This window comes from Onthophagus taurus, chromosome 1 (genome assembly GCF_036711975.1).
Source record: "Onthophagus taurus isolate NC chromosome 1, IU_Otau_3.0, whole genome shotgun sequence".
Lineage (NCBI taxonomy): Eukaryota > Metazoa > Arthropoda > Insecta > Coleoptera > Scarabaeidae > Onthophagus > Onthophagus taurus.
Window position 1 is genome coordinate 41,085,915 of NC_091966.1, and position 21,951 is coordinate 41,107,865.

General features: G+C 24.4%; 1 protein-coding gene across 2 annotated transcripts in view; it reads right to left on the bottom strand.

Moving 5' to 3' along the window:
- LOC111418198 (heparan sulfate 2-O-sulfotransferase pipe) overlaps nt 1-21,087 on the bottom strand; it is a 40,066-nt gene extending 18,979 nt beyond the window's left edge. The window contains exon 1 of one of the 2 annotated variants that reach the window (XM_071201368.1): nt 20,830-21,087. In XM_071201368.1, the coding sequence (XP_071057469.1) occupies nt 20,830-20,885 (56 nt within the window). In that variant the 5' untranslated portion in view covers nt 20,886-21,087. Of the gene's footprint in view, nt 1-150; nt 277-20,829 lie in introns of those variants that run through there. The other variant, XM_071201369.1, reaches the window with a different exon arrangement.
- Between the last annotated feature and the right edge of the window lie 864 nt (nt 21,088-21,951).

The following is a 21,951-nucleotide window of genomic DNA, read 5'->3' on the forward strand; positions in this document are numbered from 1 at the left end:
AATGCTCAACGAGTTGTTGTAGTCACACCTACACAAGTAAGCCCATTGTTTAGCGGTTTTCTGTGTAGATTTTGATGATCTTGACTTTGAATGTGAGCGAATAATAAAGAAAGGACAACTTAATTACAATGATTGAGTATTTAAACTTACCGAAAGAGTTGTTCTAAACACATACGTTTAAATTAAGTTGGTTGGTTAAAACTGATTCGATTTCTTCATGCAATTTACACATATTTCTTCCTTTCTTAACAGTAGTAAGTGCAATCTGTCAAAATGAATTTTTAGGTTATGTGCGAAATGTCAGCGTTGTCAAGTATAATGAAAATTATGATTATTTTATGATTTTAATATCTGTCGTGAATATTATCCATGTAAAATCCCATTTATTATTAAAAAATCAACTTATTAAAAACTAAATCAAATTGTAATAAACTTAATTGGAACTATTTATTAATGGAAAATGCAATCTGTCAAAATTTTAAATTTGAGGTTATGTATGACTTGTTTACCTTGTCAAGTGTAACGAAAATTGTGATTTATTTATGATTTTAATATCAGTTGTGAATATTATCCATGTAAAAACCCATTTATTACTAAAAGATCAACTTATTAAAAACGAAATCAAGTCGTAATAAACATTTTCGCGCTTAATTGGAACTATTTCTTCATGGTGTGTGTAAACTGTCAAAATTTAATATTTGAGGTTATGTATGATTTGTTTACCTTGTCAAGTGTAACGAAAATTGTGATTTATTTATGATTTTAGTATCAGTTGTGAATATTACCCATGTAAAAACTCATTTGTTACTAAAAGATCAACTTATAAAAAACGAAATCAAGTCGTAATAAACATTTCCGCGCTTAATTGGAACTATTTATTAATGGTGAGTGTAATCTGTCAAAATTTAAAATTTCAGGTTATGTATGATTTGTTTACCTTGTCAAGTGTAACGGAAATTATAATTTATTTATGATTTTAATATCAGTTGTGAATATTATCCATGTAAAAACCCATTTATTACTAAAAGATCAACTTATTAAAAACGAAATCAAGTCGTAATAAACATTTTCGCGCTTAATTGGAACTATTTCTTCATGGTGAGTGTAATCTGTCAAAATTTAATATTTGAGGTTATGTATGATTTGTTTACCTTGCCAAGTGTAACGAAAATTGTGGTTTATTTATGATTTTAATATTAGTTGTGAATATTATCCATGTAAAAACCCATTTATTACTAAAAGATCAACTTATTAAAAACGAAATCAAGTCGTAATAAACATTTTCGCGCTTAATTGGAACTATTTATTCATGGTGAGTGTAATCTGTCAAAATTTTATATTTGAGGTTATGTATGATTTGTTTATCTTGTCAAGTGTAACGATAATTGTGATTTATTTATGATTTTAATATCAGTTGTGAATATTATCCATGTAAAAACCCATTTATTACTAAAAAATCAACTTCTCAAAACCTAAATCAAATCGTAATAAACATTTCCGCGCTTAATTGGAACTATTTATTCATGGTGAGTGTAATCTGTCAAAATTTAATATTTGAGGTTATGTATGATTTGTTTACCTTGTCAAGTGTAACGAAAATTGTGATTTATTTATGATTTTAATATCAGTTGTGAATATTATCAATATTATATATTATTAATTGTAAACATTTTCTATATAAAAACTCCTTTAGATCTTATTTACTTTCCAGTAATCAAATTTTTTATGTCAAAAACATCACATTTTAGTGAATTGATCGATGGATTAAAACTGATTCGGTATTATGATTTTAGATTTAATTATGTATGTTTTCTGTTTAAAAAACTTATTTCCATCTCTTTCACTTTTTGAAATACAACATCTTCTGTATCGCAATCATCAAATTTAGGTATTTTTGCTTTGTAAGTTACAATAAGTTGGCAAAATTGATCGATGGATCAAAATTGTCTTCGGATTATAATTTTGATGTTAATTGTAAACTTTTTCTATATAAGAACTCCTTTAGATCTCATTTACTTTTTCAGTAATAACATTTTTTATGTAAAAAACATCAAATTTTGGTGTATTTTTGAGTTAAACTTGATTAAGTTGGTAGAATTGATCGATGGATTAAAACCGATTATGGATTATGATTTTAGATTTAATTATGTATGTTTAAAAACCTTATTTCTGTCTCTTTCACTTTTTGAAATACATCTTTTGTGTCGCAATCATCAAATTTAGGTATTTTTGCTTTTTAAGCTACAATAAGTTGGCAAAATTGATCGATGGATCAAAATCGTCTTCGGATTATAATTTTGATGTTAATTGTAAACATTTTCTATATAAAAACTCCTTTAGATCTCATTTACTTTTTCAGTAACAACATTATTTTATGTCAAAAACATCAAATTTTGGTGTATTTTTGAGTTAAACTTGATTAAGTTGGCAGAATTGATCGATGGATTAAAACCGATTCGGGATTATAATTTTAGATTTAATTACGTATGTTTTCTGTTTAAAAAACTTATTTCCATCTCTTTCACTTTTTGAAATACAACATTTTCTGTGTCGCAATCATCAAATTTAAGTATTTTTGCTTTTTAAGCTACAATAAGATGGCAAAATTGATCGATGGATCAAAATCGTCTTCGGATTATAATTTTGATGTTAATTGTAAACATTTTCTATATAAAAACTCCTTTAGATCTCATTTACTTTTTCAGTAATAACATTTTTTATGTCAAAAGCATCAAATTTTGGTGTATTTTTGAGTTAAACTTGATTAAGTCGGCAGAATTGATTGATGGATTAAAACTGATTCGGGATTATGATTTTAGATTTAATTATGTATGTTTTCTGTTTAAAAAACTTATTTCCATCTCTTTCACTTTTTGAAATACAACATTTTCTGTGTCGCAATCATCAAATTTAGGTATTTTTGCTTTTTAAGCTACAATAAGTTGGCAAAATTGATCGATGGATCAAAATTGTCTTCGGATTATAATTTTGATGTTAATTGTAAACATTTTCTATATAAAAACTCCTTTAGATCTCATTTACTTTTTCAGTAATAACATTTTTTATGTCAAAAACATAAAATTTTGGTGTATTTTTGAGTTAAACTTGATTAAGTTGGTAGAATTGATCGATGGATTAAAACCGATTATGGATTATGATTTTACATTTAATTATGTATGTTTAAAAAACTTATTTCTGTCTCTTTCACTTTTTGAAATACATCTTTTGTGTCGCAATCATCAAATTTAGGTATTTTTGCTTTTTAAGCTACAATAAGTTGGCAAAATTGATCGATGGATCAAAATTGTCTTCGGGTTATAATTTTGATGTTAATTGTAAACATTTTCTATATAAAAACTCCTTTAGATCTCATTTACTTTTTCAGTAATAACATTTTTTATGTCAAAAGCATCAAATTTTGGTGTATTTTTGAGTTAAACTTGATTAAGTCGGCAGAATTGATTGATGGATTAAAACTGATTCGGGATTATGATTTTAGATTTAATTATGTATGTTTTCTGTTTAAAAAACTTATTTCCATCTCTTTCACTTTTTGAAATACAACATTTTCTGTGTCGCAATCATCAAATTTAGGTATTTTTGCTTTTTAAGCTACAATAAGTTGGCAAAATTGATCGATGGATCAAAATTGTCTTCGGATTATAATTTTGATGTTAATTGTAAACATTTTCTATATAAAAACTCCTTTAGATCTCATTTACTTTTTCAGTAATAACATTTTTTATGTCAAAAACATAAAATTTTGGTGTATTTTTGAGTTAAACTTGATTAAGTTGGTAGAATTGATCGATGGATTAAAACCGATTATGGATTATGATTTTAGATTTAATTATGTATGTTTAAAAAACTTATTTCTGTCTCTTTCACTTTTTGAAATACATCTTTTGTGTCGCAATCATCAAATTTAGGTATTTTTGCTTTTTAAGCTACAATAAGTTGGCAAAATTGATCGATGGATCAAAATCGTCTTCGGATTATAATTTTGATGTTAATTGTAAACATTTTCTATATAAAAACTCCTTTAGATCTCATTTACTTTTTCAGTAACAACATTATTTTATGTCAAAAACATCAAATTTTGGTGTATTTTTGAGTTAAACTTGATTAAGTTGGCAGAATTGATCGATGGATTAAAACTGATTCGGGATTATGATTTTAGATTTAATTATGTATGTTTTCTGTTTAAAAAACTTATTTCCATCTCTTTCACTTTTTGAAATACAACATTTTCTGTGTCGCAATCATCAAATTTAGGTATTTTTGCTTTTTAAGCTACAATAAGTTGGCAAAATTGATCGATGGATCAAAATCGTCTTCGGATTATAATTTTGATGTTAATTGTAAACATTTTCTATATAAAAACTCCTTTAGATCTCATTTACTTTTTCAGTAACAACATTATTTTATGTCAAAAACATCAAATTTTGGTGTATTTTTGAGTTAAACTTGATTAAGTTGGTAGAATTGATCGATGGATTAAAACCGATTATGGATTATGATTTTAGATTTAATTATGTATGTTTAAAAAACTTATTTCCATCTCTTTCACTTTTTGAAATTCAACATCTTCTGTGTCGCAATCATCAAATTTAGGTATTTTTGCTTTTTAAGCTACAATAAGTTGGCAAAATTGATCGATGGATCAAAATCGTCTTCGGATTATAATTTTGATGTTAATTGTAAACATTTTCTATATAAAAACTCCTTTAGATCTCATTTACTTTTTCAGTAATAACATTTTTTATGTAAAAAACATCAAATTTTGGTGTATTTTTGAGTTAAACTTGATTAAGTTGGCAGAATTGATCGATGAATTAAAACTGATTCGAGATTATGATTTTAGATTTAATTATGTATGTTTTCTGTTTAAAAAACTTATTTCCATCTCTTTCACTTTTTGAAATACAACATCTTCTGTGTCGCAATCATCAAATTTAGGTATTTTTGCTTTGTAAGTTACAATAAGTTGGCAAAATTGATCGATGGATCAAAATTGTCTTCGGATTATAATTTTGATGTTAATTGTAAACTTTTTCTATATAAGAACTCCTTTAGATCTCATTTACTTTTTCAGTAATAACATTTTTTATGTAAAAAACATCAAATTTTGGTGTATTTTTGAGTTAAACTTGATTAAGTTGGCAGAATTGATCGATGGATTAAAACCGATTATGGATTATGATTTTAGATTTAATTATGTATGTTTAAAAAACTTATTTCTGTCTCCTTCACTTTTTGAAATACAACATCTGTGTCGCAATCATCAAATTTAGGTATTTTTGCTTTTTAAGCTACAATAAGTTGGCAAAATTGATCGATGGATCAAAATTGTCTTCGGATTATAATTTTGATGTTAATTGTAAACTTTTTCTATATAAGAACTCCTTTAGATCTCATTTACTTTTTCAGTAATAACATTTTTTATGTAAAAAACATCAAATTTTGATGTATTTTTGACTTAAACTTGATTAAGTTGGCAGAATTGATCGATGGATTAAAACCGATTATGGATTATGATTTTAGATTTAATTATGTATGTTTTCTGTTTAAAAAACTTATTTCCATCTCTTTCACTTTTTGAAATACAACATTTTCTGTGTCGCAATCATCAAATTTAGGTATTTTTGCTTTTTAAGCTACAATAAGTTGGCAAAATTGATCGATGGGTCAAAACCGTCTTCGGATTATAATTTTGATATTAATTGTAAACATTTTCTATATAAAAACTCCTTTATATCTCATTTACTTTTTCAGTAATAACATTTTTTCTGTCAAAAACATCAAATTTTGGTATATTTTTAGGTTATACTTGATTAAGTTGGCAAAATTGATGACTGATGATATAAAGTTTAAAAAGAGTATTACAAGAAATTTTTTTATTTTTATATTGATATAATTTCTTTTCCCCATAAACAAGGAACTTGAAAGTCTTGTAGACATAACTGTTAACGATTACGTTTAAAGATTAGAAGGTTGTTATACCATAAAATCGTGACCATTCAAGCGATTAACACATAAACTCTTAGCACCATAACGCGGCTAAGATGTAAAATCCTTTAATAGGAACGCAGTTATAAACGCAAAATAGAGGACGCGACTTTCGTTTTGTTTATTTATTTTTTCCTTGTCTTCTCCCCCATCAATTATTTTGTTGCAAGGTGAAATCAAAAAACACATCCCATGTACTACAATACCACATAATCGCCCTCCGATTTAGATAAGAACCTTATACACCTCATTTTAACCGGAACTCAATCATTATAGAAAAAAAGTCGAGTTAATCCTATCTATACCGGTTTTCTAATCATCACCATTAAAAAACCCACATCCATTAAAACAAATTCTTTTAATTACTGCTCAATGCGTTATTGCCTTTCTATACGAAATAATAACGCATTTCCCGGATCGATCGCGTTTATGGGAAGTGAGCTAACAGATGCTTTCTAGCGCGAAATTTCATTTAGCAAAGTTCGCCCCGATAAAATTCTTCTTCATGGGAGAAAGGCACGATTTTTTTTTGTGTTAAAATCCACAAATTCGAAAGTCATTTATGTAACAATATGAATTACCAATAATTCAAGAAGACAATGAGTCATTAGTGCCTTGAATTGGGATCAATATTTACTCAGATAATGATGTTATATAAACCAGATATTTTATGTTTCTTTTGATTTTATTAATAATCCGTTATTACTAGGTCAAAGTTAATTAACCCACGAGAACTTGATTCATTTTATAGGTTCACACCGTAATTTATTATTGTTAATGTTGATTAATTGAGTTAGTGTGAAGTAAAATAAAATTATCGAAATTATGCGAAAACTCTCTTCCAAACTAAAAGTAGAAATGCATATGTAGTAAACAGAAAGTATAAAAACAATAGTTTCGCGAAAGTTTTTAAATATTTGCAGATTTACATACATTTTACATTATAAATAGAATTTCGTGAAATTTTAAAAAAACCTCGATAAAAATCCAACATCCGCGTGTCTTAAAGATCTAGTTCTTCGATGGTATGGAGATGGTGTTAGCCTTCTTTCGAAGGCACGATGGCAATAGAGGAGGTTAACGGCACTTCGCGACCGAGACCTTCCACGACAAGATTTACAACGTTGAGTATATAGTATGTGTGTATCCTTATTCTTTGTATAAGAACATCACCAGACCAAGAAGTCCTCTTGTATTATGAGAGACGCTAACGCCTACGGACTCACCTTTCACATCTTTGCACACACGTGATCGAAAAGAAAGCACGCCGATTTCTTTGCTTAAACTCTTCGACCCATCTCTTATTTTTTTTAACATTCATTTTTGCATCGTTATACATTTTTTTTAACAGATCATCGTCCAGAAAATGTTTTCACTTTCATGGCGACTGTATGAGGTAATTAGCGGTTATTACTTCTGTTTGCTCGATGTGTTTAAATAGGAAAGCTTAAGCTTTTTTTTTAATGGGATGATTTTAACAAATTAAAAGTTATTTAACGATTAGGAGAAATTTTATATTATAAACTTTACGAAAGTTTTTCTTTTTTATAATTGATGATATTAAACTTTCAATTGAATTTAATGGTGGAAAGAAGTTATTAAGTTATATGTTGATTTTTATTACTTCTATATAGATGATATTTTTAAAGTACGATCACTTTTTATTACGTCAATATTATTTAAAGAAAAAAAAAACGAATTGAGTTTTCACATCGTTTCTAGTAATTCCGAAGAGGAACAGTAAATTATGGCCCTAAATAATGTTAAGGAAGTCCAGGAAGGATGTTGGTTGTTAAGAAAGTGCAGAATGCTTATAAAGACGAAGACAGTATTGATAAATGTTACGAATAATGTTGAGAGAGGTCAGAAATGTCAGATACTGACGTGAGGTTGGGTTGTTTTTTTGTATATGTTGCGGAAGACATTCACAATATTGGAGGATAATGGGATTATTGATAGATTTTAGTAGTTTAGCTCTACCAAGATTTCTACGAAAACGAATCACGACAACTCGGGATGTAACAACACAATCTCTTTCATATTAATGGTGAACATGATGATGGTGCACCCAAAAAATCTCCGAACCCAAACCAACCCAGAACGTTAACGAGGCTTTCGATGTCTTTTGTGGGGTGCCCTACAATTTCAAATTACTTCTACTGGAACTTTGATGATAGGAAAAAAATTTTAAATATAAAATAATCGTTATTTAATAAGGATTTTTTTTTATTAAAATAATTTTTTTCAATCTCATTTAGTTTTTGAGTTGCAACAATTTTTAGTAAAAAATTTACAAACAGGACGGTTATTTTCGATTTTCTCAATAAATATTAAAAATAGAAAAAAACTTTCTTATTGAAAAAGAAGCACTATTAAATAAGCAAGCATTTATGTCCCAAACATTTCTTTCTATCTCATTGAGTTTTTGAGTTATTATTAATTATAGTCGCCAATCGAAGTTAATAAAAGTGAGGTTATGATGTAGTAACTTAATAAATGTTAATGATAGATAAAAACTTTTTAATTATAAAATAATCGTTATTTAATAAGGAAATTTTTTTATTAAAATCATTTTTTTCAATCTCATTTAGTTTTTGAGTTGCAACAATTTTTATTAAGAAATTTAAAAAAGACGGTTATTTTCGATTTTCTCAATAAATATTAAAAATAGAAAAAAACTTTCTTATTGAAAAAGAAGCACTATTAACTAAGCAATCATTTATGTTCCAAACATTTTTTTCTATCCCATTGAGTTTTTGAGTTATTATTAATTATAATCGCCAATCGAAGTTAATAAAAGTGAGGTTATGATGTAGTAACTTAATAAATGTTAATGATAGAAAAAAACTTTTTAATTACAAAATAATCGTTATTTAATAAGGAATTTTTTCTATTAAAATAATTTTTTTCAATCTCATTTAGTTTTTGAGTTGCAACAATTTTTATTGCGAAATTTACAAAAAGGACGGTTATTTTCGATTTTCTCAATAAATATTAAAAATAGAAAAAAACTCTCTTATTGAAAAAGAAGCACTACTAAATAAGCAATCGTTTATGTTCCAAAAATTTTTTTCTATCCCATTAAGTTTTTGAGTTATTATTAATTATAATCGCCAATCGAAGTTAATAAAAGTGGGGTTATGATGTAGTAACTTAATAAATGGTAATGATAGAAAAAAACTTTTTAATTATAAAATAATCGTTATTTGATAAGGATTTTTTTTAATTAAAATCATTTTCTTCCATCTCATTTAGTTTTTGAGTTGCAACAACTTTTATTAAGAAATTTGCAAAAAGTAAGGTTATTTTCGTTTTTCTCAATAAATATTAAAAATAGAAAAAAACTTTCTTATCGAAAAAGAAGCACTATTAAATAAGCAAACATTTATGTCCCAAAAATTTTTTTCTATCCCATTAAGTTTTTGAGTTATTATTAATTATAATCGCCAATCGAAGTTAATAAAAGTGGGGTTATGATGTAGTAACTTAATAAATGGTAATGATATAAAAAAACTTTTTAATTACAAAACAATCGTTATTTAATAAGGAATTTTTTCTATTAAATTATTTTTTTTCAATCTCATTTGGTTTTTGAGTTGCAACAATTTTTATTGCGAAATTTACAAAAAGGACGGTTATTTTCGATTTTCTCAATAAATATTAAAAATAGAAAAAAACTTTCTTATAAAAAAAGAAGCACTATTAAATAAGCAATCATTTATATCCCAAACATTTTTTTCTATCCCATTAAGTTTTTGAGTTATTATTAATTATAATCGCCAATCGAAGTTAATAAAAGTGAGGTTATGATGTAGTAACTTAATAAGTGGTAATGATAGAAAAAAACTTTTTAATTATAAAATAATCGTTATTTAATAAGGAATTTTTTCTATTAAAATATTTTTTTTCAATCTCATTTAGTTTTTGAGTTGCAACAATTTTTATTGAGGAATTTACAAAAAGTAAGGTTATTTTCGATTTTCTCAATAAATATTAAAAATAGAAAAAAGCTTTCTTATAAACAAAGAAGTACTATTAAATAAGCAATCGTTTATGTTCCAAAAATTTTTTTCTATCCCATTAAGTTTTTGAGTTATTATTAATTATAATCGCCAATCGAAGTTAATAAAAGTGGGGTTATGATGTAGTAACTTAATAAATGGTAATGATATAAAAATACTTTTTAATTACAAAACAATCGTTATTTAATAAGGAATTTTTTCTATTAAAATAATTTTTTTCAATCTCATTTAGTTTTTGAGTTGCAACAATTTTTATTGCGAAATTTACAAAAAGGACGGTTATTTTCGATTTTCTCAATAAATATTAAAAATAGAAAAAAACTTTGTTATAAAAAAAGAAGCACTATTAAATAAGCAATCATTTATATCCCAAACATTTTTTTCTATCCCATTAAGTTTTTGAGTTATTATTAATTATAATCGCCAATCGAAGTTAATAAAAGTGAGGTTATGATGTAGTAACTTAATAAGTGGTAATGATAGAAAAAAACTTTTTAATTATAAAATAATCGTTATTTAATAAGGAATTTTTTCTATTAAAATAATTTTTTTCAATCTCATTTAGTTTTTGAGTTGCAACAATTTTTATTGAGGAATTTACAAAAAGTAAGGTTATTTTCGATTTTCTCAATAAATATTAAAAATAGAAAAAAACTTTCTGATTGAAAAAGAAGCACTACTAAATAAGCAATCGTTTATGTTCCAAAAATTTTTTTCTATCCCATTAAGTTTTTGAGTTATTATTAATTATAATCGCCAATCGAAGTTAATAAAAGTGGGGTTATGATGTAGTAACTTAATAAATAGTAATGATAGAAAAAGCTTTTTAATTATAAAATAATCGTTATTTGATAAGGATTTTTTTTTATTAAAATCATTTTTTTCCATCTCATTTAGTTTTTGAGTTGCAATAATTTTTATTAAGAAATTTACAAAAAGTAAGGTTATTTTCGATTTTCTCAATAAATATTAAAAATAGAAAAAAACTTTCTCATTGAAAAAGAAGCACTATTAAATAAGTAATCATTTATGTTCCAAAAATTTTTTTCTATCCGTTTTAGTTTTTGAGTTATTATTAATTATAATCGTCAATCGAAGTTAATAAAAGTGATGTTATGATGCAGTATCTTAATAAATATTGATAGAAAAATACAAACAGTCTGAATGAGTTAAGCTCATTCATTTCTCTGTATATTACTAAAGTATTCTGAAAGGAATTCATGGATTCATGAAGAAACTAAGTTAATAAGTATAAGTATAATTATCAAAAGTTATGGATTAATTTTTAAAATGTTATTGCTGAAAAAGTAAATGAGATCTAAAGGAGTTTTTATATAGAAAATGTTTACAATTAACATCAAAGTTATAATCCGAAAACGACTTTGATCCATCTATCAATTTTGCCAACTTATTGTAGCTTAAAAAGCAAAAATACCTAAATTTGATGATTTTTCACAGAAGTTGTTGTATTTCAAAAAGTGAAAGAGATGGAAATATTCATAATTAAATCTAAAATCATAATCCATAATCGGTTTTAATCCATCGATCAATTCTGCCAACTTAATCAAGTTTAACTCAAAAATACACCAAAATTTGATGTTTTTGACATAAAAGATGTTATTGCTGAAAAAGTAAAAGAGATCTAAAGGAGTTTTTATATAGAAAATGTTAAGAATTAACATCAAAAATATAATCCGAAGACGGTTTTGATACATTGGTCAATAATTATGTCGTTGTGACAAGAATTTAAATAAATCTGCCGATTCAACATACATTCCAAGCAATACATAACTCAAATGGTGCAATTTTATATTAATTGAAGTTCATATTTACCTTTTTATGTATATTTTTCCCTCGTAAAACTCGCACAATTTTCGCTACACTTGACAAAGTAAATAAACCACACATAACCTCAAATTTTAAATTTTTGACAGATCGCACTTATCACAAATAAAGAAATGATTTTAATTAAGTGCGTGGTATAATTAAGTAGTTGATCTTTTAGAAATAAATTGGTCTTTATATGGATAATATTCGCAACTGATATTAAAATCATAAAAGAATCACAATTTTCGTTATACTTAACAACGTTGACATTCAGCACGTAACCTTAAAATTCAAATTTTGACATATTGCACTTACTATAATTAAAAAATGGTTTTAATCAAGCGCAAAAGTGTTATTACGATTTGATTTGGTGTTTAAGTAGTTGATCTTTTTGTAGTAAATGGATTTTTACATGGATAATATTCACAATTGATATTAAAATAATAATTCATAATCAATTCTGCCAACTTAATGTAGTTAAAAAAGCAAAAATACCTAAATTTGATATTCTGATCTTTCTGATATGTAACATTGTATGAACTTCCTCAACGTTCTAACGATATCAGTGTTGATAAATAATGATTTTATAATTTGTAAACTGAAACGTTTATTGTTATTATTCGATTTTGATCATTCTTTTGTGTATTTCACTGAAGTAAGTTGCATATTAAAGTTTGTTACGTAATACCAACCCAAAATCAATTTACAACCACATTATGTGATTTAATATAAGTTTCAATTCAAATTAATTCAAAACTTTACATTTCCTAAGGAAGAAAGTAAATATGCAGACAAAAACGTTTTGAAAGATATATTATAGTTTCTCCAGGGTTGGGCAAAACGTGCGTTAAAACTCCAACGTTCTCGACAGTTTTATTATCTCTTGAATGATTTCGAAATTACATTTAACGCTCCGGTTATACGTATGGTATATCCCGTAATATGAGGAGAAGAGAAAGTAAAAATTGTGATATACAGCTTTAGTTTCCTTTTTCCGCATAAATTCTACACTAATTGGACGTAATAAAACTATTCATTAAAATAAAATTGTCCGACTTGTTTAGATTTAGAAATCAAAATTTCCGTTATTTCGCACGTTCAAAAATTCGTTTTTATCCTATTGCTAAAATGTAGAGGAGAGGTTGCGTTGTTTAACGTCCAGGTTTCGACCCAGTGACCTCCATCACACCATGAAAATTCGGCGCGAACGGACTAAAATAATCGAAACCAACAACAACGATAAAGAAAGAAACCGTTAACGGGAATTTTCGTACCTTTCGTGCATTCGGACGAGCTGCATTAGACAAAGAACCGAAAAGATTAAAAAAAAAGCAAAATTACAAAGTCATTGCTCCACTTTTGTAATAGCCAAGTTTAGAAAATAACATTGTAAATTGTAAAAAGTAACTGTCGCTTGCAATTGTAAGTTAAATTGGGTGTTGATAATGACGTGATTAACTCAAGTTTAAGTTTAAACGTACTTAAAAAAAAGTAGAACAAGCACTTAAGATTTTTTTTGTTGTAAGTAAGTGTTAAAAAAGGGTTCAACGAGTTTCTTTGTTTGTTTTATCGTACGTTATAAAAGAAATGATTGTCTTTTAACCTTCAAAAATTTATTTGGGTTAATACATTCAAAGAATTTCAAACGGAATTCTAAAAATGTTCATTTACCAGTTTGTTTTCACCTGTAAAAAGTTTTGCTCGATTTAAGCAGACTACGTACTACTTTTCCTTACATGCGGGAAAGACTGCATAACAAGTTTTCACTATCGCGTATTCGAATCGAATCATTTATGTGTATTCAAAAAAATAATAATTATTGTTTATATGTAAATTAAAAGAAACCCGTGGGTCAATGTGTTTTCGTTGCATGAACGATCAATTTGCTTTACAACTTCCGCTTGCATTGAAAAACTTTCAATTGATACGCTTCGAAGCGCGGAGAGGTCGTTACGTTTTATTTTTCAAAATGAGAAAACGGAGCACATTTTTACAATTGAAAAAAAAGTGTTTAAAAATGTTAACACATTGAGTAATTATGTGTTTACGGTAAATTTAGAAATTAAATCGCAAATTTTCTCATGTACAGAGCTGATGTAATCACATAGCCTTAAATTAAAACTATTTTAAGAGAGATTTGATGATAGAATTGAGGTATTTTTTGTATTTATTTATAAAATCGAATTTTGTAGATTTCTTCTTAACTAAACGAGATGGGGAAAAATGATATTAATAAAAAAAATTTGTTATTGAATAAAGACTATTTTATAATTAAAAAGTTTTTTTCTATCATTAATATTTATTAAGTTATTACATTATAACCTCACTTTAATTAACTTCGATTGGCGATTATAATTAATAATAACTCAAAAACTTAAAGGGATAGAAAAAAATTTTTCGGACATAAATGATTACTTATTTAATAGTGCTTCTTTTTTGATAAGAAAGCTTTTTTCTATTTTTAATATTTATTGAGAAAATCGAAAATAACCTAACTTTTTTGTAAATTTCTTAATAAAAATTTTTGCAACTCAAAAACTAAATGAGATAGACAAAAATGATTTTAATAAAAAAAAATCCTTATTAAGTAACGATTATTTTATAATTAAAAAGTTTTTTTCTATCATTAACATTTATTAAGTTACTACATCATAACCTCACTTTTATTAATTTCAATTGGCGATTATAATTAATAATAACTCAAAAACTTAATGGGATAGAAAAAAATTTTTGGAACATAAATGATTACTTATTTAATAGTGCTTCTTTTTCAATAAGAAAGTTTTTTTCTATTCTTAATATTTATTGTGAAAATCGAAAATAACCTTACTTTTTGTAAATTTCTTAATAAAAATTTTTGCAACTCAAAAACTAAATGAGATAGACAAAAATGATTTTAATAAAAAAAATTTCTTGTTTAATAACGATTATTTTATAATTAAAAAGTTTTTTTCTATCATTAACATTTATTAAGTTACTACATCATAACCTCACTTTTATTAACTTTGATTGGCGATTATAATTAATAATAACTCAAGAAGTAAAAGGGATAGAAAAAAATGTTTGGGACATAAATGATTATTTATTTAATAGTGCTTCTTTTTTGATAAGAAAGTTTTTTCCTATTTTTTATATTTATTGGGAAAATCGAAAATAACCTAACTTTTTTATAAATTTCTTAATAAAAATTGTTCAAACTCAAAAACTAAATGAGATTGAAAAAAATGATTTTAATAAAAAAAATTCCTTATTAAGTAACGATTATTTTATAATTAAAAAGTTTTTTCCTATCATTAACATTTATTAAGTTACTACATTATAACCTCACTTTTATTAACTTCGATTGGCGATTATAATTAATAATAACTTAAAAACTAAAAAGGATAGAAAAAAATTTTTGGGACATAAATGATTATTTATTTAATAGTGCTTCTTTTTTGATAAGAAAGTTTTTTCCTATTTTTTATATTTATTGGGAAAATCGAAAATAATCTAACTTTTTTATAAATTTCTTAATAAAAATTGTTCAAACTCAAAAACTAAATGAGATTGAAAAAAATGATTTTAATAAAAAAAATTCCTTATTAAGTAACGATTATTTTATAATTAAAAAGTTTTTTCCTATCATTAACATTTATTAAGTTACTACATTATAACCTCACTTTTATTAACTTCGATTGGCGATTATAATTAATAACTCAAAAACTTAATGAGATAGAAAAAAATGTTTCGGACATAAATGATTACTTATTTAATAGTGCTTCTTTTTTCATAAGAAAGTTTTTTTTCTATTTTTAATGTTTATCGAGAAAATCGAAAATAACCTAACTTTTTTATAAATTTCTTAATAGTAATTGTTGTAACTCAAAAACTGAATGAGATTGAAAGAAATGATTTTAATAAAAAAAAATCCTTATCAAATAGCGATTATTTTATAGTTAAAAAGTTTTTTCCAATCATTAACATTTATTAAGTTACTACATCATAACCTCACTTTTATTAACTTCGATTGGCGATTATAATTAATAATAACTCAAAAACTTAAAGGGATAGAAAAAAATTTTTCGGACATAAATGATTACTTATTTAATAGTGCTTCTTTTTCAATAAGAAAGTTTTTTTCTATTTTTAATATTTATCGTCAAAATCGAAAATAACCATACTTTTTGTAAAATTTTTAATAAAAATTGTTGCAACTCAAAAACTAAATGAGATTAAAAAAAATTATTTTAATAAAAAAAAGTCCTTATTAAATAACGATTATTTTATAATTATAAAGTTTTTTTGTATCATTCACAATTATTAAGTTACTACATCATAACCTCACTTTCGTTAACTTGAATAGGCGATTATAATTAATAATAATTCAAAAATTAAAAGGGATAGAAACAAATATTTAGAACATCAATGATTACTTATATAATAGTGCATCTTTTTCAATAAGAAAGTTTTTTTCTATTTTTAACATTTATTGAGAAAATCGAAAATAACCTTACTTTTTGTAAATTTCTTAATAAAACTTGTTTCAACTTAAAAACTAAACGAAATTGAAGAAAATGATTTTAATAAAAAAAAATCCTTATTAAGTAACGATTATTTTATAATTAAAAAGTTTTTTCCTATCATTAACATTTATTAAGTTACTACATTATAACCTTACTTTTATTAACTTCGATTGACGATTATAATTAATAATAACTCAAAAACTTAAAGGGATAGAAAAAAATGTTTCGGACATAAATGATTACTTATTTAATAGTGCTTCTTTTTCCATAAGAAAGTTTTTTTCTATTTTTAATATTTATTGTGAAAATCGAAAATAACCTTACTTTTTGTAAATTTCCTAATAAAAATTGTTGCAACTCAAAAACTAAATGAGATTGAAAAAAATTATTTGAATAAAAAAAATTTCTTGTTTAATAACGATTATTTTATAATTAAAAAGTTTTTTTCTATCATTAACATTTATTAAGTTACTACATCATAACCTCACTTTTATTAACTTTGATTGGCGATTATAATTAATAATAACTCAAGAAGTAAAAGGGATAGAAAAAAATGTTTGGGACATAAATGATTACTTATTTAATAGTGCTTCTTTTTTCATAAGAAAGTTTTTTTTCTATTTTTAATGTTTATCGAGAAAATCGAAAATAACCTAACTTTTTTATAAATTTCTTAATAGTAATTGTTGTAACTCAAAAACTGAATGAGATTGAAAGAAATGATTTTAATAAAAAAAAATCCTTATCAAATAACGATTATTTTATAGTTAAAAAGTTTTTTCCAATCATTAACATTTATTAAGTTACTACATCATAACCTCACTTTTATTAACTTCGATTGGCGATTATAATTAATAATAACTCAAAAACTAAAAGGGATAGAAAAAAATGTTTGCAATATAAATGATTGCTTATTTAATAGTGCTTCTTTTTCAATAAGAAAGTTTTTTTCTATTTTTAATATTTATTGAGAAAATCGAAAATAACCTAACTTTTTTATAAATTTCTTAATAAAAGTTGCTGCAACTCAAAAACTATGAAATAGAAAAAAATTATTTTAACAAAAAAAAATCCTTATCAAATAACGATTATTTTATAACTAAAAAGTTTTTTTCTATCATTAACATTTATTAAGTTACTACATTATAACCTCACTTTTATTAACTTCGATTGGCGATTATAATTAATAATAACTCAAAAACTAAAAGGGATAGAACAAAATGTTTGGAATATAAATGATTGCTTATTTAATAGTGCTTCTTTTTCAATAAGAAAGCTTTTTTCTATTTTTAATACTTATTGAGAAAATCGAAAATAACCTTACTTTTTGTAAATTTCTTAATAAAAATTGTTGCAACTCAAAAACTAAATGAGATTGAAAAAAATGATTTTAATAAAAAAATTCCTTATTAAGTAACGATTATTTTATAATTAAAAAGTTTTTTTCTATCATTAACATTTATTAAGTTACTACATCATAACCTCACTTTTATTAACTTCGACTGGCAATTATAATTAATAATAATTCAAAAACTCAATGGGATAGAAAAAAATGTTTGGGATATAAATGATTGCTTCTTTAATAGTGCTTCTTTTTCAATAAGAAAGTTTTTTTCTATTTTTAATGTTTATCGAGAAAATCAAAAATAACTTTACTATTTTTAAATTTCTTAATATAAATTGTTGCAACTCAAAAACTAAACGAGATTGAAGAAAATGATTTTAATAAAAAAAAATCCTTATGAAATAACGAATATTTTATAATCAAAAAGTTTTTTCCTATCATTAACATTTATTAAGTTACTACATCATAACCTCACTTTTATTAACTTCGATTGGCGATTATAATTAATAATAACTCAAGAACTAAAAGGGATAGAAAAAAATGTTTCGGACATAAATGATTGCTTATTTAATAGTGCTTCTTTTTCAATAAGAAAGTTTTTTCCTATTTTTCATATTTATTGAGAAAATCGAAAATAACCTAACTTTTTTATAAATTTCTTAATAAAAATTGTTGCAACTCAAAAACTAAATGAGATTGACAAAAATAGTTTTAATAAAAAAAAATCCTTATCAAATAACGATTATTTTATAATTAAAAAGTTTTTTCCTATCATTAACATTTATTAAGTTACTACATCATAACCTCACTTTAATTAACTTCGATTGGCGATTATAATTAATAATAACTCAAAAACTTAAAGGGATAGAAAAAAATGTTTCGGGCATAAATGATTACTTATTTAATAGTGCTTCTTTTTTGATAAGAAAGTTTTTATCTATTTTTAATATTTATTGAGAAAATAGAAAATAACGTTCCTTTTTGTAAATTTCTTAATAAAAGTCGCTACAACTCAAAAACTGAATGAGATTGAAAGAAATGATTTTAATAAAAAAAAACCCTTATCAAATAACGATTATTTTATAATTAAAAAGTTTTTTCCTATCATTAACATTTATTAAGTTACTACATCATAACCTCACTTTTATCAACTTTGATTGGCGATTATAATAAATAATAACTCAAGAACTAAAAGGGATAGAAAAAAATGTTTCGGACATAAATGATTGCTTATTTAATAGTGCTTCTTTTTCAATAAGAAAGTTTTTTCCTATTTTTCATATTTATTGAGAAAATCGAAAATAACCTAACTTTTTTATAAATTTCTTAATAAAAATTGTTGCAACTCAAAAACTAAATGAGATGGAAAAAAATTGTTTTAATAAAAAACAATCCTTATCAAATAACGATTATTTTATAATTAAAAAGTTTTTTCCTATCATTAACATTTATTAAGTTACTGCATCATAACCTCACTTTTATTAACTTCGATTAGCGATTATAATTAATAATAACTCAAAAACTAAAAGGAATAGAAAAAAATGTTTGGGACATAAATGATTACTTATTTAATAGTGCTTCTTTTTTAATAAGAAAGTTTTTATCTATTTTTAATATTTATTGAGAAAATAGAAAATAACCTTCCTTTTTGTAAATTTCTTAATAAAAGTTGCTACAACTGAAAAACTGAATGAGATTGAAAGAAATGATTTTAATAAAAAAAAATCCTTATCAAATAACGATTATTATATAATTAAAAAGTTTTTTCCTATCATTAACATTTATTAAGTTACTACATCATAACCTCACTTTTATTAACTTCGATTGGCGATTATAATTAATAATAACTCAAGAACTAAAAGGGATAGAAAAAAATGTTTCGGACATAAATGATTGCTTATTTAATAGTGCTTCTTTTTCAATAAGAAAGTTTTTTCCTATTTTTTATATTTATTGAGAAAATCGAAAATAACCTAACTTTTTTATAAATTTCTTAATAAAAATTGTTACAACTCAAAAACTAAATGAGATTGAAAAAAATTATTTTAATAAAAAAAAATCCTTATCAAATAACGATTATTTTATAACTAAAAAGTTTTTTTTTATCATTAACATTTATTAAGTTACTACATCGTAACCTCACTTTTATCAAATTCAATTGGCGATTATAATTAATAATAACTCAAAAACTTAATTAGATAGAAAAAAATGTTTCGAACATAAATGATTGCTTATTTAATAGTGCTTCTTTTTTGATAAGAAACTTTTTTTCTATTTTTAATATTTATTGAGAAAATCGAAAATAACCTAACTTTTTCTAAATTTATTAATAAAAATTGTTGCAATGCAATAATGAAATGAGATGGAAAAAAATGATTTTAATAAAAAAAATTTCTTAATAAGTAAGGATTATTTTATAATTAAAAAGTTTTTTCTATCATTAATATTAATTAAGTTACTGCATCATAACCTCACTTATTAATTTCAATTACCGATTATAATTAATAATAAATCTCAGAAACTAAATGAGATGGAGAAAAATGATTTTAATAAAAAATATTTCTTATTAACTAAGGATTATTTTATAATTAAACTTTTTTTTCCTATCATTCTCCAAATAGCACATTTTTGATTTATTTAAATAATCGTGTTATTAACAAATTTTACGACGCTTTTTTATAGCTTTTTTACATTTCAGTGATGAACACCGTAAAAACCTCTAAAATCTTATTAATACCGTTTCAAGGTACAAAGAAAAAGCTTTTCTCATCATTTAGAAAGCTATCATTCATTAAGAATACCGGTCACATCAATAATTAAACATCCTTAATTAGATTTCTCACCCGTTATTCATGATAATTTATTAAACACCTTTTAGGTAATAGACACAAAAAGAGATAATACGATATAATCAATATATAATGTTTTTACAACTCGCTTCGTTTGCGCAATTTAATAAAGCATATAAAAAGCACTTTGGGGTTTAATAAAAAAATTAAAACAGATAACTTTCTTAATAGATGTTAAGCAATAAATTGTGATGTAGCAATTGATTTAAGAGTGTCATTAAATGTTTAATAACAATAACAAATTTAATTTTACTTAATTAAATTAATCTTACCTTTTAGGAAAGTTCATTCTTCTATTTTTGGTTAAGATTTCCGCAAAAATTTTCATGATTATTTAAAGATAAACCGAAAATTAAATTAAATCAAATCAAAAATTAAATAATCATTTTTTTATAAAAAATTGTTTGTATTAAAATACTTTTTTTAATAAAATTCGCGTTGCACACACCGAAATATAATATTTTTTGAGATGATATGAAGAATTGTCTTCCTCTGTTGGAGGATCACGATGAACTGTTGAACATCCTCTAGCTCTACCATGTTTTTAGTGTTGTGGGCCATTTCAACCTCTTTCTCTGTCGCTCTTTCTTTCTCCTTGGGATCCTGCGGTTTTACCACGCCTAAACACTCTTTTCCAACAGCGTTTCCTCACTTGGCCTACTCTTCTTTAACTTTAACTGGGGGTTATATATTTCGATCTTAAAACGATTCGTTTTACTATTTTATGGAAAATAATAAAGAAATTAAAACAAATAGCTAATAAGCCATTAAGGTTTTTTTATTTAATAGAAATTTCTCTATATGTAGGTAATTAACGGTTAAAATGATTAATGTTCTTAAATCAAAATTAAGTTTTTAATTAATTTTTGTAAAAAATCGTTTCCTGAAGATGCGTTTCGCGTCGAAATCGGTATTATTTTATACGTAAGAAATAAAATCTTGATGTGAGCAGGTGATTTTTTCAAATTCCATTATTTTATTGAGGTTAAGTTGACAAAATCGCAATTTACAACATCGTATCTCAAGAAATAATTGAGGTATCAAGTTGATTTAAAAACCATTTTAAAGCAAATTTAATCTAGTTTCAACACACCAAAAATAATTTCTTCGCTTCTACAAATTCAGGTGATACGATTTTTTTAATTCAACTCTTTTCTTATTGAGGTTAAGTAGAATAATGCAATTTACATGATCGTATCTCAAGAACGAATTGAGATATCATCATGAAATAAAAATCATTTTGAAGCAAATTTAATTAATATTTAATGAGGTTAAAATCAATTTTTTATTGCAACAAATTTCGATGTTATGATTTTTTTAATTCATCTCTACATTTTTATTTTTGACAGATTAAGATTGAAAACACCAAATTTGAAAAAAATCATATCTCAAAA